Raw genomic sequence first — 15644 nt, forward strand, 5'->3', positions numbered from 1 at the left:
CCTCAGGGTAACTTTATCAGTGCTCGCCTCAGACTCTTCATAATCCATTATCTCATTCAAAAAGTTCAAGGGTAAAGCTTGCCATACATGGGTTAATACAGAATCGTCTGATATTGTTGGGGAAGACTGGAAAACCCTGTTTTGTAAGGCACCGTACACCGTGGCTATGAGCCTCACCCAAAAGTTCTACACAGCCACGCCCCGCTGTTAAGCGATTGTTGGCCTTGGGGTAAAACAATTGGATCAGCCTATCGCCCTTCCATTGGGTGCAAAGAAACTTTTGTTTTCCATGCCCACCAAAGGAGTGGATGTGTCCATGTATGCCCATATTACAGGTGAGCTCCTGACTTACTACCTCCAGACCAAGTCGGTATGGGCCCACTGATGGATCTGCTCATCAGATAGCTTGCCAAAAATCTGCCAGATATCAATTGGGCAGGTTTAAAAATACTGTTGGATCAGCCCAATATGGCCCTTCACTGGGTGCAAAGACATTTTTCTTTTCCATGCCCACCAAAGGAGAGGATCTGTCCATGTATGCCCAATCTTACAGGTGAGCTGCCGACTTACTATCTCCAGACCAAGTCGGTATGGATCCACCCAACAGATATCTTGCCAAAAATCAGCTGTGTATCAATCAGGCAAGTTTAAAAATACAGTTGGACCAACCCGATATGGCCCTTTGTCTGGGTGCAAAGAAACTTTTCTTTTCCATGCCCACCAAAGGAGTGGATCTGTCCAAGTATGCCCATGTTACAGATGAGCTGTCGACTTACTACCTCCAGACCAAGTCGGTATGGATTCACCCAACAGATATCTTGCCAAAAATCAGCCAGATATCAATCAGGAAGGTTTCAGAGTACAGTTGGATGAGGAGTGCATAGGCTTATTGTGATGTGGTCCTTATCCAACAGACTTCCATTTAGCCCCAGAGTATGACCCAGGGAATTAGATGACCATTAGGTGACCTCACTAGCAGATCTGGAATAAAGTCACCCATGGGAACAAGCAGACTTCCCCGAGAGATCATTCTAAACTCGCTGGTTTGTAAGCAATCAATAGCATGGGATCCCTACAACAGTTTATCCAGCCAATAAAATAAAACCCATATTGCCCAGTGATTAGCAAATCACAGTTATTCCCAAAACATACACATGTAAAGTAACAACTCAGTCCAAATACTCTTCTACTATAAGACACATTCATGTTCAAGCTGCTAAAGAAATGGCCTCAGAGGTAGAAGGTGTCTTATCGCATTGCAGGTATTGACTGTAGCGTCCCAAGTAGTAAGTTACTCTTTAGCTACTACAACCATAGGTTGCCAGTCCATAAAGGTCATATTGGAGTGCACCAAGTGGCTGTAAATGAGGAAGAATAGAGATCTTCTTTATATAGTTGGGGCGACCAACTGTGAAAGTTGTTGAGTCAAACAGATGGAGGGCCAGACATTAGCCATTGCAGGGCTACACGTTATCTTTGGTTAGGCAGATGATAAAAACCTATTTCCCAAACGTGGTTTTTGGTTCCGTGGGAGTTATTGAAAAGTAGCCTTCATTCTCCGCAGGGTGTCCTGGATTTTTCGGGAATGCTTATCGGATGGCACGTGATGGAAATTGGCATTGTTGTCCGCCGCCAAGATGGAAATGTCAGTGTCGCTGAAGTGAGCTATTCGCTGTCGGAGATAGAATTGGAGCTCTGGGTCCGGAGTGAAGGAGTATGGGATTTCTTGGAACGCATGTACCTGGCTCACAACTTTTGCAATATTTCTGTGCAACAGAAAGGCAATATAACAATGAGATATTCAGCAAAATCCTCATGGGGAGTCAGGTGCAAAAGCAGACAAATTCAACCCCCTTATGTACAAAAATCCTGTATATTCTAAACAGCTTATCTGTTATCAGCTGTGCAAATATGATTCCTACAGCCTATCTTTAACTTGAATGGCAGCTGATTGTACCAGTGCAGGGTACCCATACATTACATCTGAATACATAAACATGTTTTTATATTATAGTCTTACTGTCCTGTCCTTTTAGAGATAATTGCTTGCATGGACATCAATGTATTTGGGCCCCCTGCCAGGATCCATGGAGTCCAATTCAAACAAACACCTGTGCAATAGATCAGCATTAATGGGCAGGTGCCCTTATCTGCACAGGAACCAGTCCAACAGTTAGCACAGAAACTAAATATAACAGCGCAGTCTGGTCTTCACACAAGCAAATTATATTTATTATTTCAGAAGAACAACATTGTGTTCTCAACGGACAAGAGGGCACAGTGTTAGAGAGGCTCCCAGGAACTGCTATGCATTCATAGGAGGCATTTAAATTAGGGATGCACCGAATCCACTATTTTGGATTCGGCTGAATACCAAACCGAATCCGAATCATAATTTGCATATGCAGATTAGGGGTGGGAAGAGGAAAACATTTTTTACTTCCTTGCTTTGTGACAGAAAGTCACGATTTCCCTCCCTGCCGCTAATTTGCATATTCAAATTAGGATTCGGATTCGGTTAGGCCAGGCAGAAGAATTTGGCCGAATCCGAACCGAATCCTGGATTCGGTGCATCCCTAATTTAAAGTGATAGTAACATGTTTCCAAGGAACGCACAAATCAGGTCAGTATATCTTAAAGGAGAACTAAACCCTAAAGTTAAAGGCAAATACACTATACTCTTTACTTACCCTTCTGTGCAGATTCTGTCCAGCGGAGTTCACGGCAGCCATCTTCTGCCGCTTTGGTAATCTTCCGAATGAGACCGGCTTAGCGGCACATGCGCAGTTGGAATAATTTTCTGTTTCGCGGCAGCTGTGCATGCGATAAAACCCAGGAAAATTGCCACAGCTCCAGTCTAATGCGAAAGATTACTGAAGTGGCTGAAGATGGCACCCGTGAACTCCGCTGGACAGAATCTGCACAGAGGGGTAAGTAAAGACTTAGGGGCATTTGCCTGGGATAGCAGCTAGGCTGGGGGGGGGGAGGGAGTCTATGTAGGGTAGAGGGGTAGGGTTTTTTAACTTTAGGGTTTAGTTCTCCTTTAAAGCAGGGGTTTAAGAAGGTTCAACCTTTGTTTTTGTTCCAGACCAAAACTCTTTCAGGTGTATATAGGAGAGCAAATGGCTTAACAAGGCTTCAGACCTAGCCCCTTGTTCCGCTGCTCTAAGCCATCCAGGGAGAGAGTTTGGGAAGTACTGCCTTAAAGCGTAGCTTAGTGCTGTTTTTTCTCCCAAATTCTGTGTCTCTGTAACCAGCAAAGCTGTACATTAAAGGAATTGTTGAGTGTAAAAATAAAAACTAGATAATTAGATAGGCTGTGCAAAATAAAACATGTTTCTAATATAGTTAATTAGCCAAAAATGTAATGTATAAAGGCTGGAGTGACTGGATGTCTAACATAATAGCCAGAACACTTCTTCCTGCTTTTCAGCTCTCTTGCTTTCCGCTGATTGATTACCAGGCAGTAACCAATCAGTGACTTGAGGGGGGGGCACATGGGTCATAGCTGTTTGCTTTCGAATCTGAGTTGAATGCTAAGGATCAATTGAAAACTTACTGAACAGATATGTCACATGTGTCTCCCCTTAAAGTTGCTGACTAACTCAGAATTAGAGAGCTGAAAAGCAGGAAGCAGTGTTCTGGCTATTACGTTAGACAACCAGTCTTTATACATTACTTTTTTGGCTAAAAAAGGTATACGGTATTAGGCCATAAGCAAGGCTCTACCATATATTCAATCCCTCCCCTCAGGGTTTGGGGGAAGAGTATAAGGCTGTATGATCCTCAAGGACAACTGCAGTAATCAGAATGATTATATAGGATAAAATACACTAGTTGCTGATGACATGTGCTGAAATTAACTATACTCATTTAAAGGGGTGTTTCACCTTTAACTTTTAATATGTTATAGAATGGCTAATTCTAAGCAACTTAACTTAAATTGACCTTCATTTTTTCTTTTTTTTATAGTTTTTGAATTATTTGCCTTCTTCTTCTGACTCTTTCCAGCTTTCTAAAAAAACAAATGCTCTGATGTATTGTTATTGCTACTTTTTATTACTCATCTTTCTACTCCTCTCCTATTCATATTCCAGTCTCTTATTCAAATCAATGCATAAATGTTGCTAGGGCAATTTGGACCTCAGAAACCAGACTGAAATTCCAAACCGAAGAGCTCCTGAATAAAAAGCTAAATAACTCAAAAACCACAAATAATAAAACATGAAAACTAACAGCAAATTGTCACAGATTTTCACTCTCTACATCATTCTAAAAGTTAATTTAAAGGTGAACAATCCTATTGATAATACGCCTAATAATTTATACTCCCATGTTGTAGATAAGGGATGTCCAGCTGAAGGACCACAGGGTGAATGTGGCCTTTGATTGGATTTTTATAGCTTGTTTAGCTCTGGATTAAAATTTAGTATGAGGTAGATAGAAAACAATGAAGACCATTTGCAAATGGTCTCAGAATGTCACTATTTAAGTTTTTTGCATTTGTTAGCTTTTTATTTAGCAGCTCTCCAGTTTGGAATTTCAGAAGCTATTTGGTTGCAAGGGTCCATGATATTTTAGCCAAACCAGGCAGTGGTGTGAAGACAGGACTGGAATAACTATAGTATGGGGTCAGAACAAAAAGATAAGTAACCAAAGGTAGCAATAAGAATAATGTTGTAGCTTCACAGAGCAATAGCCTTTTGGCTGTCCGGGTCAGGGACCCACATTTGAAAGCTAGAAAGAGTCAAATGATGAAGGCAAATAACTAAATATATATATAAAAATAAAAAAAAATAAAAATTAAAAGTTATTAAGAACGGGTCATTCTATAACATACTTAAAAGTTAACTTATAGGTGAACTACCCCATCAAAGACTTTATATGACATCAATATTTTAATATTACTGGCTCCCCGAACGTTTGACAGTTTCTTTTCAGTACATTTTAATAACCCCTCAATATGCAAAAAAGTCAGCTTTGATCCTTTTTCTATTGTATATCCCCCCCGTCCTCATAGGTTTTGGGTGTTTTTAAGTTAAGCCTCCCTTTAATTTGCAAGGGCTGGTCTGCAACAACAGCAAATAACTGTTCAGCTCAAAATGTCACTCTTATTAACCTTCAGGGTAAAGACACACGTGGTGATTCAGGGAGATTTAGTTGCCCGGCGACAAATTGCCTCTTCTTCGGGCGACTTATCTCCCCAAACTGCCTTCCCGCCGGCTAGAATCGGAATCGCCGGAGGGATGGCACTTGGATAGCTTGTTTTCCGAAAACTTCAGAAAAACGAAGCGATCTGAGTGTCATCCCGCCGGCAATTTAGATTGTACCCGGCAGGAAAGCAGTTCGGCAAGATTAGTGTGTCTCTGCCCTTAAAGTGGGCTTCTAGTGGTATCTCTCTGTATCTCATCCTAACTAACCTTCAGATTGGGCCCACCCCATCCACTGCTTTAGACCTAGCAAACGGAACCAGCGCCAGAGTCTAGAAGCTGAGAGAATTTTATTCAGGTTTCTGAAAGCACGTCCTCTGTATTGTTTTAATGGAAGAGACTCACCTTAATTTATTCCATTTAAAGGCTCCACTTGCCATGGTAAAGCCGCCAGTTTCAAGCTGTTGAACATGCATTGCTAGAAGGCAAGCTGAGGGAATTGTGGGCAATGTTCTGAATCTGTCTCCCTTTGTCAGGCACAGGCTGTCACTCTTTAAAAACACCTGGTGAGAAATAAGATCACAAAATATCTAAAATTCACAGAGCAACAGATCTCTACTCACAATATGCACAGCTACATTGTGTTGCTGATAAAGAACCCAAAGGAGGAATAATAGTACAGACATTATTGGTATGGCCTCCTTATTAGAGCTTCAAGCCTAGGGTGTTTCATTCTCATAGGGGGTTATTTATTAAAGTCAAAATATTTTAGATTTATTTTACTATAAAATTAGAATTTTTAGTGGAAAGAAACTCAAATTTTTCGGAATTTATTAAATCTCGACTTTAGTAAATGTATGAATAAAAAAGTACTTCAACTCAGACCAGCTGAGTTAATGTAAAAGTCAATGGGAGAAGTCCCAAAGATATACTGATCTGCTCTGGGTTTAGTGCAATAATCCGAAGATTTCATGGTTTTTGGGCAAAAATTAATACGTTTTTTTTCATGTTTTTTTTCTCGCACAGGAAATTTTCCAAAAAATGTATTGATAAATAAGTGGAAAAAAACTATTGTTTTTCTCAACTGACAGCAACAGAAAAGCATATCCCATGGGTCAGTATAGGTACTTCTGGTCTGTGGAAGCCTATAAACAATTAGCCCAAAATGTTGAGGAGAAGTGGTTTTTAGCATTGCCATGTTCTTGCTTATGAGAGAGATGCACTGGAAGAAGGGAACCAATCAATGGGTTCCTCACGAGGCAACTTTGGAAAATAATTTTTTTCCACCAACCCATGAGACTGCAAATGTAACTCCCCATCTGCATCACCCTAACTTGGCAGCTCCTAATCAGATATTCAACACAAATCACTGCCTATGTATACACACTTAGTGCCTCATATTTTACTCGGGGATAAAACTAGATTATAAATTCAGTTTATTTATCCTTTTATGCATAATTGTGCATAAGCGATTGATATATCTGTTCTTTGGTATAGAAACAACTGAAAATATATATCAATACCTTGGAAATCTGGTATCAGGGCAAAGTGAGGGTGACAGGTGACACAGAGCAGCAATTCCACAGACTCTCTGAAAGTAAAGGTGGCCATACACGGAGAGATTCGCTCGTTTGGTGATGTCGCCAAACGTGCAGATCTCGCTCCGATCGTGGGCCCTAGGGCCCAACGATCGGATCCTAGCGAACGGGAATGGGCGGTCAGATCGCGGGACCGCAACAGATGCAGCCGCAATCTGACGGGATTTTTAGTCCCATCCGATTGAGATCTGGCTGACTTTCGGCCAGATCTCGATCGGGGAAGCCCGTCGGTGGCCCCCATACATGGGCCAATAAGCTGCCGACTCGGTCTGTCTGCAGCTTTTATCGGCCCGTGTATGGCCACCTTAACTCATATCTAGTACAGATGGGATTTAGAACTCAACACTACAGGTATGGGATTATCTGGAGACTTCATTCGAAGCCTATAGCATATCATTCTAATTTTTAAAAATTATTTCCTTTTCCTCTGTAATAATAAAACAGTACCTTGTACTTTATCCCAACTAAGATATAACTAATCCTTATTGGAAGCAAAACCAGCCTTTTTTGTTTATTTAATGTTCAAATCATTTTTTTGTAGATTTAAGGTATCTACATGCAGAGAATCTGCTGCCCTGCTGCTCCCCTTGCCTTTTCAACTGTGGGCAGATTTCGTCGCAAAATCAAATTGTTACATTTCGGTGCTGAAATCTGACCCATCTGTCTGCACCCGAGCGGAAACAATGCTTCCCGGTGCAGGCAGAGCAGGAGCAGAATAGCGGGGCATCGGATTGTCGGCCTGCGGAGTGACGCACAAATTCAGGTTATGCTATGTGGCTCCCATCTGCTGTCACTCCATGTATGCAGTTCCGTTAAACACAGACAGCTGCATACTGAGAGAGAAACAAATCTTTACACCCCAATCTAGAATTTACATCCTTGGGGTGTCAAGGGCAATCAGCTTTGGAGAAAGGTACAAAGTGCTTTGCACTCGTATTTTGCACCTTTTTTGTGAATGAGCCCTTGGTGACATCAGACTAGGGTTGCCACTTTTTTTCTGAAAGAATAACAGACTTTGGGTCCAGGGTTGGCAGCAATGTCACTTGGGACTTGGAGGCGGAAAAGGAGTGGAATGGGTGAAAAGGGTAAATTGGGTGGGTAAAGGGGTGGATATGGGGCAGGTAAGGGGCATGTCTCTCCAAATATGATGTAATCGAGCAGTGAAAAGGTCAGGGAAGGGAGGGATTTGCGGGGTATTATGAATTTACCAGCTAAAACATTGCTGGTAAATTTGTAATTCTGGACCTAGCTGGTGATTTACTGTCTGGGTCAGTCAAATAACGGGCGGGTGTCAACTCTAAATCAGACCTGAAACAAGTGAATCTTACCTGCACAGGTAAGGGTCTGGCCACACGGGCAGATTTGGGGAGATTAGTCGCCATGCGACAAATCTCCTCTTCTTTGCAGCAACTAATCTCCCGGCTGTGGGCAGGCACTAGGAGCGATTCGTTTTCTGAAGTCGCCCGTAATTGCCTCACGAGGAAACTTCGGGCGACTTCGGAAAACAAAGCACCGCGAGTGCCATGCCGCAGGCGTTTTTTCATTGTAGCAGGCGGAAGACAGGGGAAAGCAGTTGGGGAGATTAGTCTCCCCAAAAATGAGGAGATTAGTTGCCGGGCGATTAAATCTCCCCGAATCTGCCCATGTGCTCTTACCCTATAAGCCCATAACACTTTACACAAGTATTTTACACACTGTCTTATTTTCTGTATCTTTGGAATTTATTAATTTCATTACCTCTACCGCCTTCAGTTCTTCCAGAATATCAGACACCTTGGAGGGCAGACTTTTCCAAGCCTTGACAAAGCAAAACAAAAAGAAACATTTAATCTCTCTGTCCTTGAGTGATATGAAATGCCAGTGAATAACGGAAGGAATGTAACTCACGGGGAGCTGTCGTACAATGAGATTTTCCAGGCCTCCCAGGATCTGCATGGCGCTCGCAAAGTCTCGCTGTTCGTAACATAATTTTGCAACAAGCAGGAACTTTGTCAGTACACCGGCCTGCAACTAAAACAAGTGGCAACAATATTAGAAGAGCCTTGGAAAGACAACAATAAGCTTGTTTATTTTGTTATCTTCCTGTCCAGAGACACAGGGTAACAAACTTTAACTGTACTAGCTCACAGACCAGACATTCCCAAAACAATGAGACTGTCCCTTAGAGGGTTAACACTGCTAATATCAAGAATATGTTGTCCTGGTATCGTCTGGACAGGGTTTGTTCACCTTCAAATCAACTTTTAGTATGATGTAGAGAGACAATTTGCAATTGGTTTTCATTATTTATTGCATTATTTCGTTTTTTATTCAGCAGTTCTCCAGTTTGCAATTTCAACAATCTGGTTGCTAGGGTCCAAATTTCCCTAGCAACCATGCATTGATATGAATAAAAGACCTGAGTATAAATTGGAGATGGCCTGTATAGAAAGATGAGTAATATAAAGTAGCAATAACATTGCAATTGCAGCCTTACAGAGTAGTTGTTTTTAGATGGGGCCTGTGACCCCCATTTGATTGCTGGAAAGAGTCAGAAGAAGAAGGCAAATAATTATAAAACTATAAAAAAGAAAAAAAAATGAAGGTCAATGGAAAAGTTGCTAAGAATTAGCCATTCTATAACATACTATAAGTTAACTCACAAGTGAACTTCCTGATACAGAAAGAGTCTCCTGATGCTTTTCAGGTATATTGTTCAGTGTGACATGAGAGATAGAAATGAGCAGAGAAGAAGCAAGAGATGCTACCTGCATCAGTACATTTTTGCAATTCTGTCCAGGCGCTGCCAGTACGGTTGGAAACAAGGATCACACTGTATGAAATATATACACGTGTGTGGCCAGCAGTAGGGCAATGCCATGCTAATCGGAGATCTGTGCCGCCATGCAGTACCAACCTTGGAAGTGTGACATGTGACAATCTCGGCAGACACCCAGGTGCTAAAATTTTCTGCAAATCGCAGCATCTGTAACAGATATTTGTCTTGTGTGAAGCTTGGTAGAAAAAGACTGCAGGCTTCAGCCGGGGGGCTCTCAACGCCGACATTTCTGCAAAACATAAAGGGTCTCAGTGGAATTGCCAGTATCTGAATTAGGTCTATGGTACACAGGGTGCTGTGATTGTTGTTTTGTCCCCTGCGGCCTGAGCTCTGCCCGAAGCTTGTGCAGTTATTGTAAGTGAAGTGTTCTGTCTCATGATACACTTACTTTGGCACATTCGTTGATTTGTCTGTCACCCCCAGAGCCCGAGAGTTCAAAAAGTGGACTGGATGGCACTTCTTAAACATTTCCTGATGAAAGAGATAAAACACGTTACCCCAACACTGTACGGAATTATACATGGATGCATCTGTGCAAACCATTTCTAAAGATGTAAGTACCCTTCGAATGTACAGCGCAATATGCAATATGGTGCCTCTTTATAAACACGTGTCAATCATTTCACCTATTCTTTTTTATGTCACATGTACGCACTCACAGGCAGGGGAGTAGAGTAACAAACTTTTTTTTCCCAAACAAAACTGTCAAATGAATTGCTCCTAAAACACACAGTGGCTAAATATTTCTTACTCAACTAAATTATTAGTTGAATTTTTTTTCTTTTTTGATTTTGCAAATTTGGTGAAAACCCTTTACCCTACAACAGCATTTGTGTTATACATATAAATGTTATCAAAACAGAGTGCGTGTATATATATATATATATATATATATATTTTTTTTTTGTTTTTTGTTTTTTTTTCACTTAGATAGAACTGACTCACGGACACTGCCTTGCCTAAAAGTGTCTTTTTTTTTTTTTATTAGAGTTACAGTTCAGTTGTGCAAAACAGGTTTTCCCAGGGGGCTATATGTTGGAGTGCTGTGGTAAATATATATATATATATATATATATATATATATATATATATATATATATATATATATATATATATATATATATATAAAACCAAGTAGGTCCGGTGCTGCAGCAATGCTTCATATACATCCAATCCAGGTTTGTAAGCAGTGCACACTGGATTTATTTTAAAAAGTCACTTCTTTATTTATCAAAAGATTAAAATCATAGTCAGGAGGATCCACATTTCGGTCTTGATCTGAGACCGTTTTCAAGACCGAAACGTCGATCCTCCTCATTATGATTTTAATCTTTGGTTAAATAAAGAAGTGACTTTTTGAATAAATCTGCTTACAAATATGCCCGGAATGGAATTCACATATATATATATATATATATATATATATATATATATATATATATATATACACACACATTATATACTGTGGCATTTTTCTTCTGTTGCATTTGTGGCCCCTCTTTGGATAGCTGTGGCCTTCACTTTCAACCTCAACCACACACAAACAGTAACCAAATCAACAGAATGCTAGTACAGAGCACTATTTGTATAGACCATTTTGTGGGGCACATGTATGTGCATAATAAAAGGGTTTTCTACTTACCGGAAAATCCTTTTCTAGTAGGCCCGAACTGTCAGTGCAGACGTCAGGGGGTTTTGTCTTGATTCACCTCTGGAGGCAGGACAGAAAGATTGATGCCTCTTGGCTCCTCCTCCTCCTTCATATAAGTGCTGGCTCCACCATCTTCCCTCAGTTATTTGTAAAGCATAGTTGGTGGAGATAAGGACAGAAAGAAGCCAAGTGACAACAGATAGAAAGGAAAGGATAGCGAAAAAGATGTCCCTGTGCCCATACTAAAATCAGCCTGGGTGGGACTTACTGCACTGACAGTTCGGGCCTACTAGAAAAGGATTTTCCGGTAAGTAGAAAACCCTTTTTTCTCTAGTCGGCCCTCCTGTCAGTGCAGACGTCAGGGGACGTCCAAAAGCTGTCCCTTTTATAGGGTGGGTAGCTGCATAAAGTCTCAACTGAACTTCTGTACCGCTGTTGCTTGCAGAACTTTCCGGCCAAACGTGGCCATTCGAGAAGCAAAAACTGGGTAGCTGCATAAAGTCTCAACTGAACTTCTGTACTGCTGTTGCTTGCAGAACTTTCCGGCCAAACGTGGCCATTCGAGAAGCAAAAACATTTAACTTATAAAACTGAACAAAAGTGTTTGGTGACGCCCAAGTGGCTGCTTTGCAGATCTGCTCTGGTGATGCCATGTTCTGTAAAGCCCAAGAAGTACTTTGTGCTCTGGTAGAGTGGGCTTTTACTGAAAAAGGTCTGGCCTTCTGGCTGTGATCATAGGCCGAATTGATTGTGTCCACCAGCCACCATGCTATTGTCCGTTTAGAGACCGCACTTCCTTTAGTCGCTCCTGCGTAAGACACTAGGAGGCCGTTTGCAGTGCGATACGAGCTTGATCGTTTCAAATAGATGCGGACTGCCCGCACTACATCTAGTTTGTGAAGGAGTTCCTCTTTGACATTTTGTGGCCGAGGACAAAATGAAGGTAAAACAATCTCTTCATTCAAATGAAAGCTAGACACCACCTTAGGTAAAAACTCCGGGATAGTTCTCAAAACTACTTTATCTTCATGGAGGATTAACCAGGGCTCTTTGCAAGAGAAAGCCGCTATCTCAGAAACTCGCTTCGCAGATGTAATAGCGATGAGGAAGGTAACCTTGAACGACAGCCACTTCAAAGCACGTCACCATCGGCTCAAAAGGAGGTTGTTGTAAAGCAGCTAGAACCAATGGCAGATCCCAAGCTGGGGTCGGATCTCGTACAGGTGGTCTCTTCCTGAGCACCCCTTTGAAGAATTGTCGTATAGCAGTGTCTTCTGCCCACTGTACATGAGTAAGCACAGATAGAGCCGATACTTGAGTCTTGAGGGTACGTAAAGCCAGACCCTTCTGGAAACCATCGGTGAGAAATTCTATCATCGATTGGGTAGTGACATGTTCCCAAATGATGTGCGGTGGGCACACCAGCATATGAAAAGTCTCCATACTCGATGGTACACTCTAGCCGTAGTTGGTTTTCATGCTTGAAGTAGAATCTCTATTGCATTCTGTGAGAAACCCTGCTGTGTCCACCATTGGGTCTCAACAGCCAGGCCGTCAAACGGAGCATAGGTAGGTTGGGGTGTCGAATAGGGCCTTGGGTGAGCAGATCTGGCCGACAGGGAAGTCGCCATGGTCTTGCTATGGAGAGCTGTACTAGGTCTGAGTACCAAACTCTGTTGGGCCAGTCTGGTGCAATGAGAATCACCGTTGCTCTGCTGTGTTTTATCTTCCGAATTATCCGAGGTAGAAGCGGTAACGGTGGGAATGCGTATATGAGCACGAAATCCCAGGGGATGACTAGGGCGTCGACAAAGGCTGCCCCTGGGTCCCATGATCTGGCGCAGTAGCTGGGGACCTTGAAGTTGTGCTTTGAGGCTAGCATATCCACCTGGGGCCTTCCCCATCTTTGAGTTAGAAGAAGGAAGGTCGCTGTTGAGTGACCACTCCCCGTGGTCTATGGTTGTTCTGCTTAAGTAATCCGCTTCCCAGTTCTGGACTCCCGGGATGAATACTGCTGAAATCATCGGTACGGTCCGTTCTGCCCAACTCAAGATGCGGGTTACCTCGTTCATTGCTCCCTTGCTGCGGGTTCCGCCCTGCTTGTTGATATACGCTACAGCTGTGGCGTTGTTGGACTGGATTCGGACTGGTAGGGATGTGAGCAGCTGTGTTAAACTCTCTAAGGCTAGGGCGATAGCCCGTAGTTCGAGCACATTGATGGGTAGCAGACTCTCCTGTGGAGACCATAGTCCCTGAAGATTGTTTGATCTGTAAACTGCTCCCCAGCCCTTGAGGCTGGCGTCTGTCGTGACTATCTCCCACTGGGGAAGAGCCCAGCTGCGGCCTGTTTGTAGATTCTACGAAAGGGTCCACCATGTCAATTGTTTGCATGTTATTTCCTCTATTGGTATCACTTGGTGGAGGTCCTTGTGATTCTTGTTCCAATGAGTTAGGAAATTTTGTTGGAGGGGTCTCATGTGAAACCTGGCAAATGGAATGGCCTCTAAGGCGGATACCATGAGACCGAGAAGGTGTAGGCAGTCCTCGGCTGACCTTGTAGTCCGTGTCAGAAATGTGTGAGTCGTGGAGATCAATTTGATGATCTTTTGCTGAGGTAAGGACACCTTCTGTGTGACGGAATTGAATAAGAGTCCGAGGAATTGAATTGTCTGGCAAGGCTCTAGGCAGCTCTTGCGGTTGTTGAGAAGCCACCCGTGTTGGGTGAGTACTCGTATGCACATGTCTGTGTCCCTGGCTGATTGTGCCTCCGAATAAGCCATGATCAGTAGGTCGTCTAAATACGGTATGATATGTATTCCCAGGGATCTGAGGTAGGCCACCACTGGAGTCAGAATTTTGGTAAAGATACGTGGCGCAGTACAAAGTCCAAAAGGCAATGCAGTGAATTGGTAATGTTGATTGTGGATGGCGAACTGGAGATACTGTCTGGATACAGGGTGTATGGGTATGTGGAGGTAAGCGTCTTGTAAATCTATCGAGGTCATGAAGATGTTTGGCTCCATGGATGCTATGACCGATCTTATGGATTCCATTTTGAATTTCTTGTTGTAAACCATGTGATTCAATGGTTTCAAATTCAGAATTGGTCTGAAGGAACCTTCCTTTTTCTGTATGAGAAAGAGGTTGGAGTAGAAGCCCTTGAACTCTAGGTGTGTTGGAACTTTTTCTATCACCTCCGTGATAAGTAGATGTTCCACTGTGTCCCATAGAATGTGTTCCTTGTGTGGTGGTATAGTGGTTGGAACGAACCTTCTTGGTGGTAAGTGAGGGGAGAAGGGAATTCTGTAACCCTGTTTAAGAATGGTGATCACCCATGTATCTGTCACATGAGTCTCCCATTCGCCCACGTATCTTTGCAGTCTGCCCCCGACTGCCCCCTTCTGCTGCCTGATGGAGTCAGGCAGAACTGGGTTTGCCTGTGGCTGGTTTCTTCGTGTTTCTGTTCTGGTGATGCCAAGCGGTCCTACCGCGTTTGTTATTCTGGTCTGTCTGGCACGACCTGTAGTTGCGAAAGGAACGAAAGGGCTTAGCTTGCGGATTCCATGGTCTCTTGCCTGAAAATTTGTTAGAGTTATCAAATCTCTGCCTCTTCCCTGCTGGTAAGAAGGTGCTTTTGCCCCCAGTGACTTCGGCTATAATCTGTTTGAGATCTGGACCGAATAAAGTGTCTCCCGTAAACTTGAGAGATAACAATTTGAGTTTTGAGGCAGTGTCACCTGTCCAGTGACGAAGGCAGAGAGCTCGCCGTAGTACTACTGCATTCGCAGTTGCCTTTGCTGCTAGTTTGACCACCTCAATGGATGCTTCGCCAAGAAATGCTAGAGCTGTTGCTAATTTATCTACTTCGGACTGTAATTGTTGTTGAGAGGATGGTGGTTGGCGTGCCAACTCTAGGGCCCAGTGCCTAGCCGTACGGGCCAAACCCGCCGAAGCGACTGCTGGTCTTAAGGTGGCGGCCGCTTGAACATAGGCCTTCTTTAGTGTGGATTCCATCCGCCGATCTAAAGGGCCCTTGAATGCAGCTTCTTCCGCTGGTAGTGCTGTTTGTCTGGAAAGGCGGGCCACTGCTGAATCCACCTTAGGTGCTCTATCCCACTTCTTTTCGAATTCTTCTGGAATAGGAAAGGTGTTAAAAAATCTCTGAGTGGGCGCAATGCGCCTGTCTGGGTGATTCCATTCTGCTTCAACTGCCTGAGTAATTGACTTGAAAACTGGGTATGTTGGCTTAGATTTTTTGCGCCCCCCTAGTAGCTTATCTGCCTTTGAGAGAGGAATTGTTTCATCCTTAATTTCAAGTGTTTGAAGCATTTGTCGTAACAGCTTCTTAGACACTTCTGGGTTTATCAATGACTGTTTTTCCTCATCAGAATCACTGTCAGAAGTGTCATTGGAATGATCAGATTTTT

The 15644-nt window shown here is 42.9% G+C and overlaps 1 protein-coding gene across 2 annotated transcripts in view; it reads right to left on the minus strand.

The window, feature by feature from the left end:
* Positions 1 to 431: 431 nt before the first annotated feature.
* Positions 432 to 15644, minus strand: part of kndc1.L (kinase non-catalytic C-lobe domain (KIND) containing 1 L homeolog) — a 92035-nt gene continuing 76822 nt past the window's right edge. For both annotated transcript variants that reach the window (XM_041568656.1, XM_041568655.1), the window contains exons 25-30: positions 9955 to 10037; positions 9645 to 9795; positions 8636 to 8758; positions 8486 to 8545; positions 5556 to 5713; positions 432 to 1766 (exon numbers count right to left, since the gene is read on the minus strand). In XM_041568656.1, coding sequence (XP_041424590.1) covers positions 1535 to 1766; positions 5556 to 5713; positions 8486 to 8545; positions 8636 to 8758; positions 9645 to 9795; positions 9955 to 10037 — 807 coding nt within the window. In that variant the 3' untranslated portion in view covers positions 432 to 1534. The remainder of the gene's footprint in view (positions 1767 to 5555; positions 5714 to 8485; positions 8546 to 8635; positions 8759 to 9644; positions 9796 to 9954; positions 10038 to 15644) is intronic.

This window comes from Xenopus laevis, chromosome 7L (assembly GCF_017654675.1).
Source record: "Xenopus laevis strain J_2021 chromosome 7L, Xenopus_laevis_v10.1, whole genome shotgun sequence".
NCBI lineage: Eukaryota > Metazoa > Chordata > Amphibia > Anura > Pipidae > Xenopus > Xenopus laevis.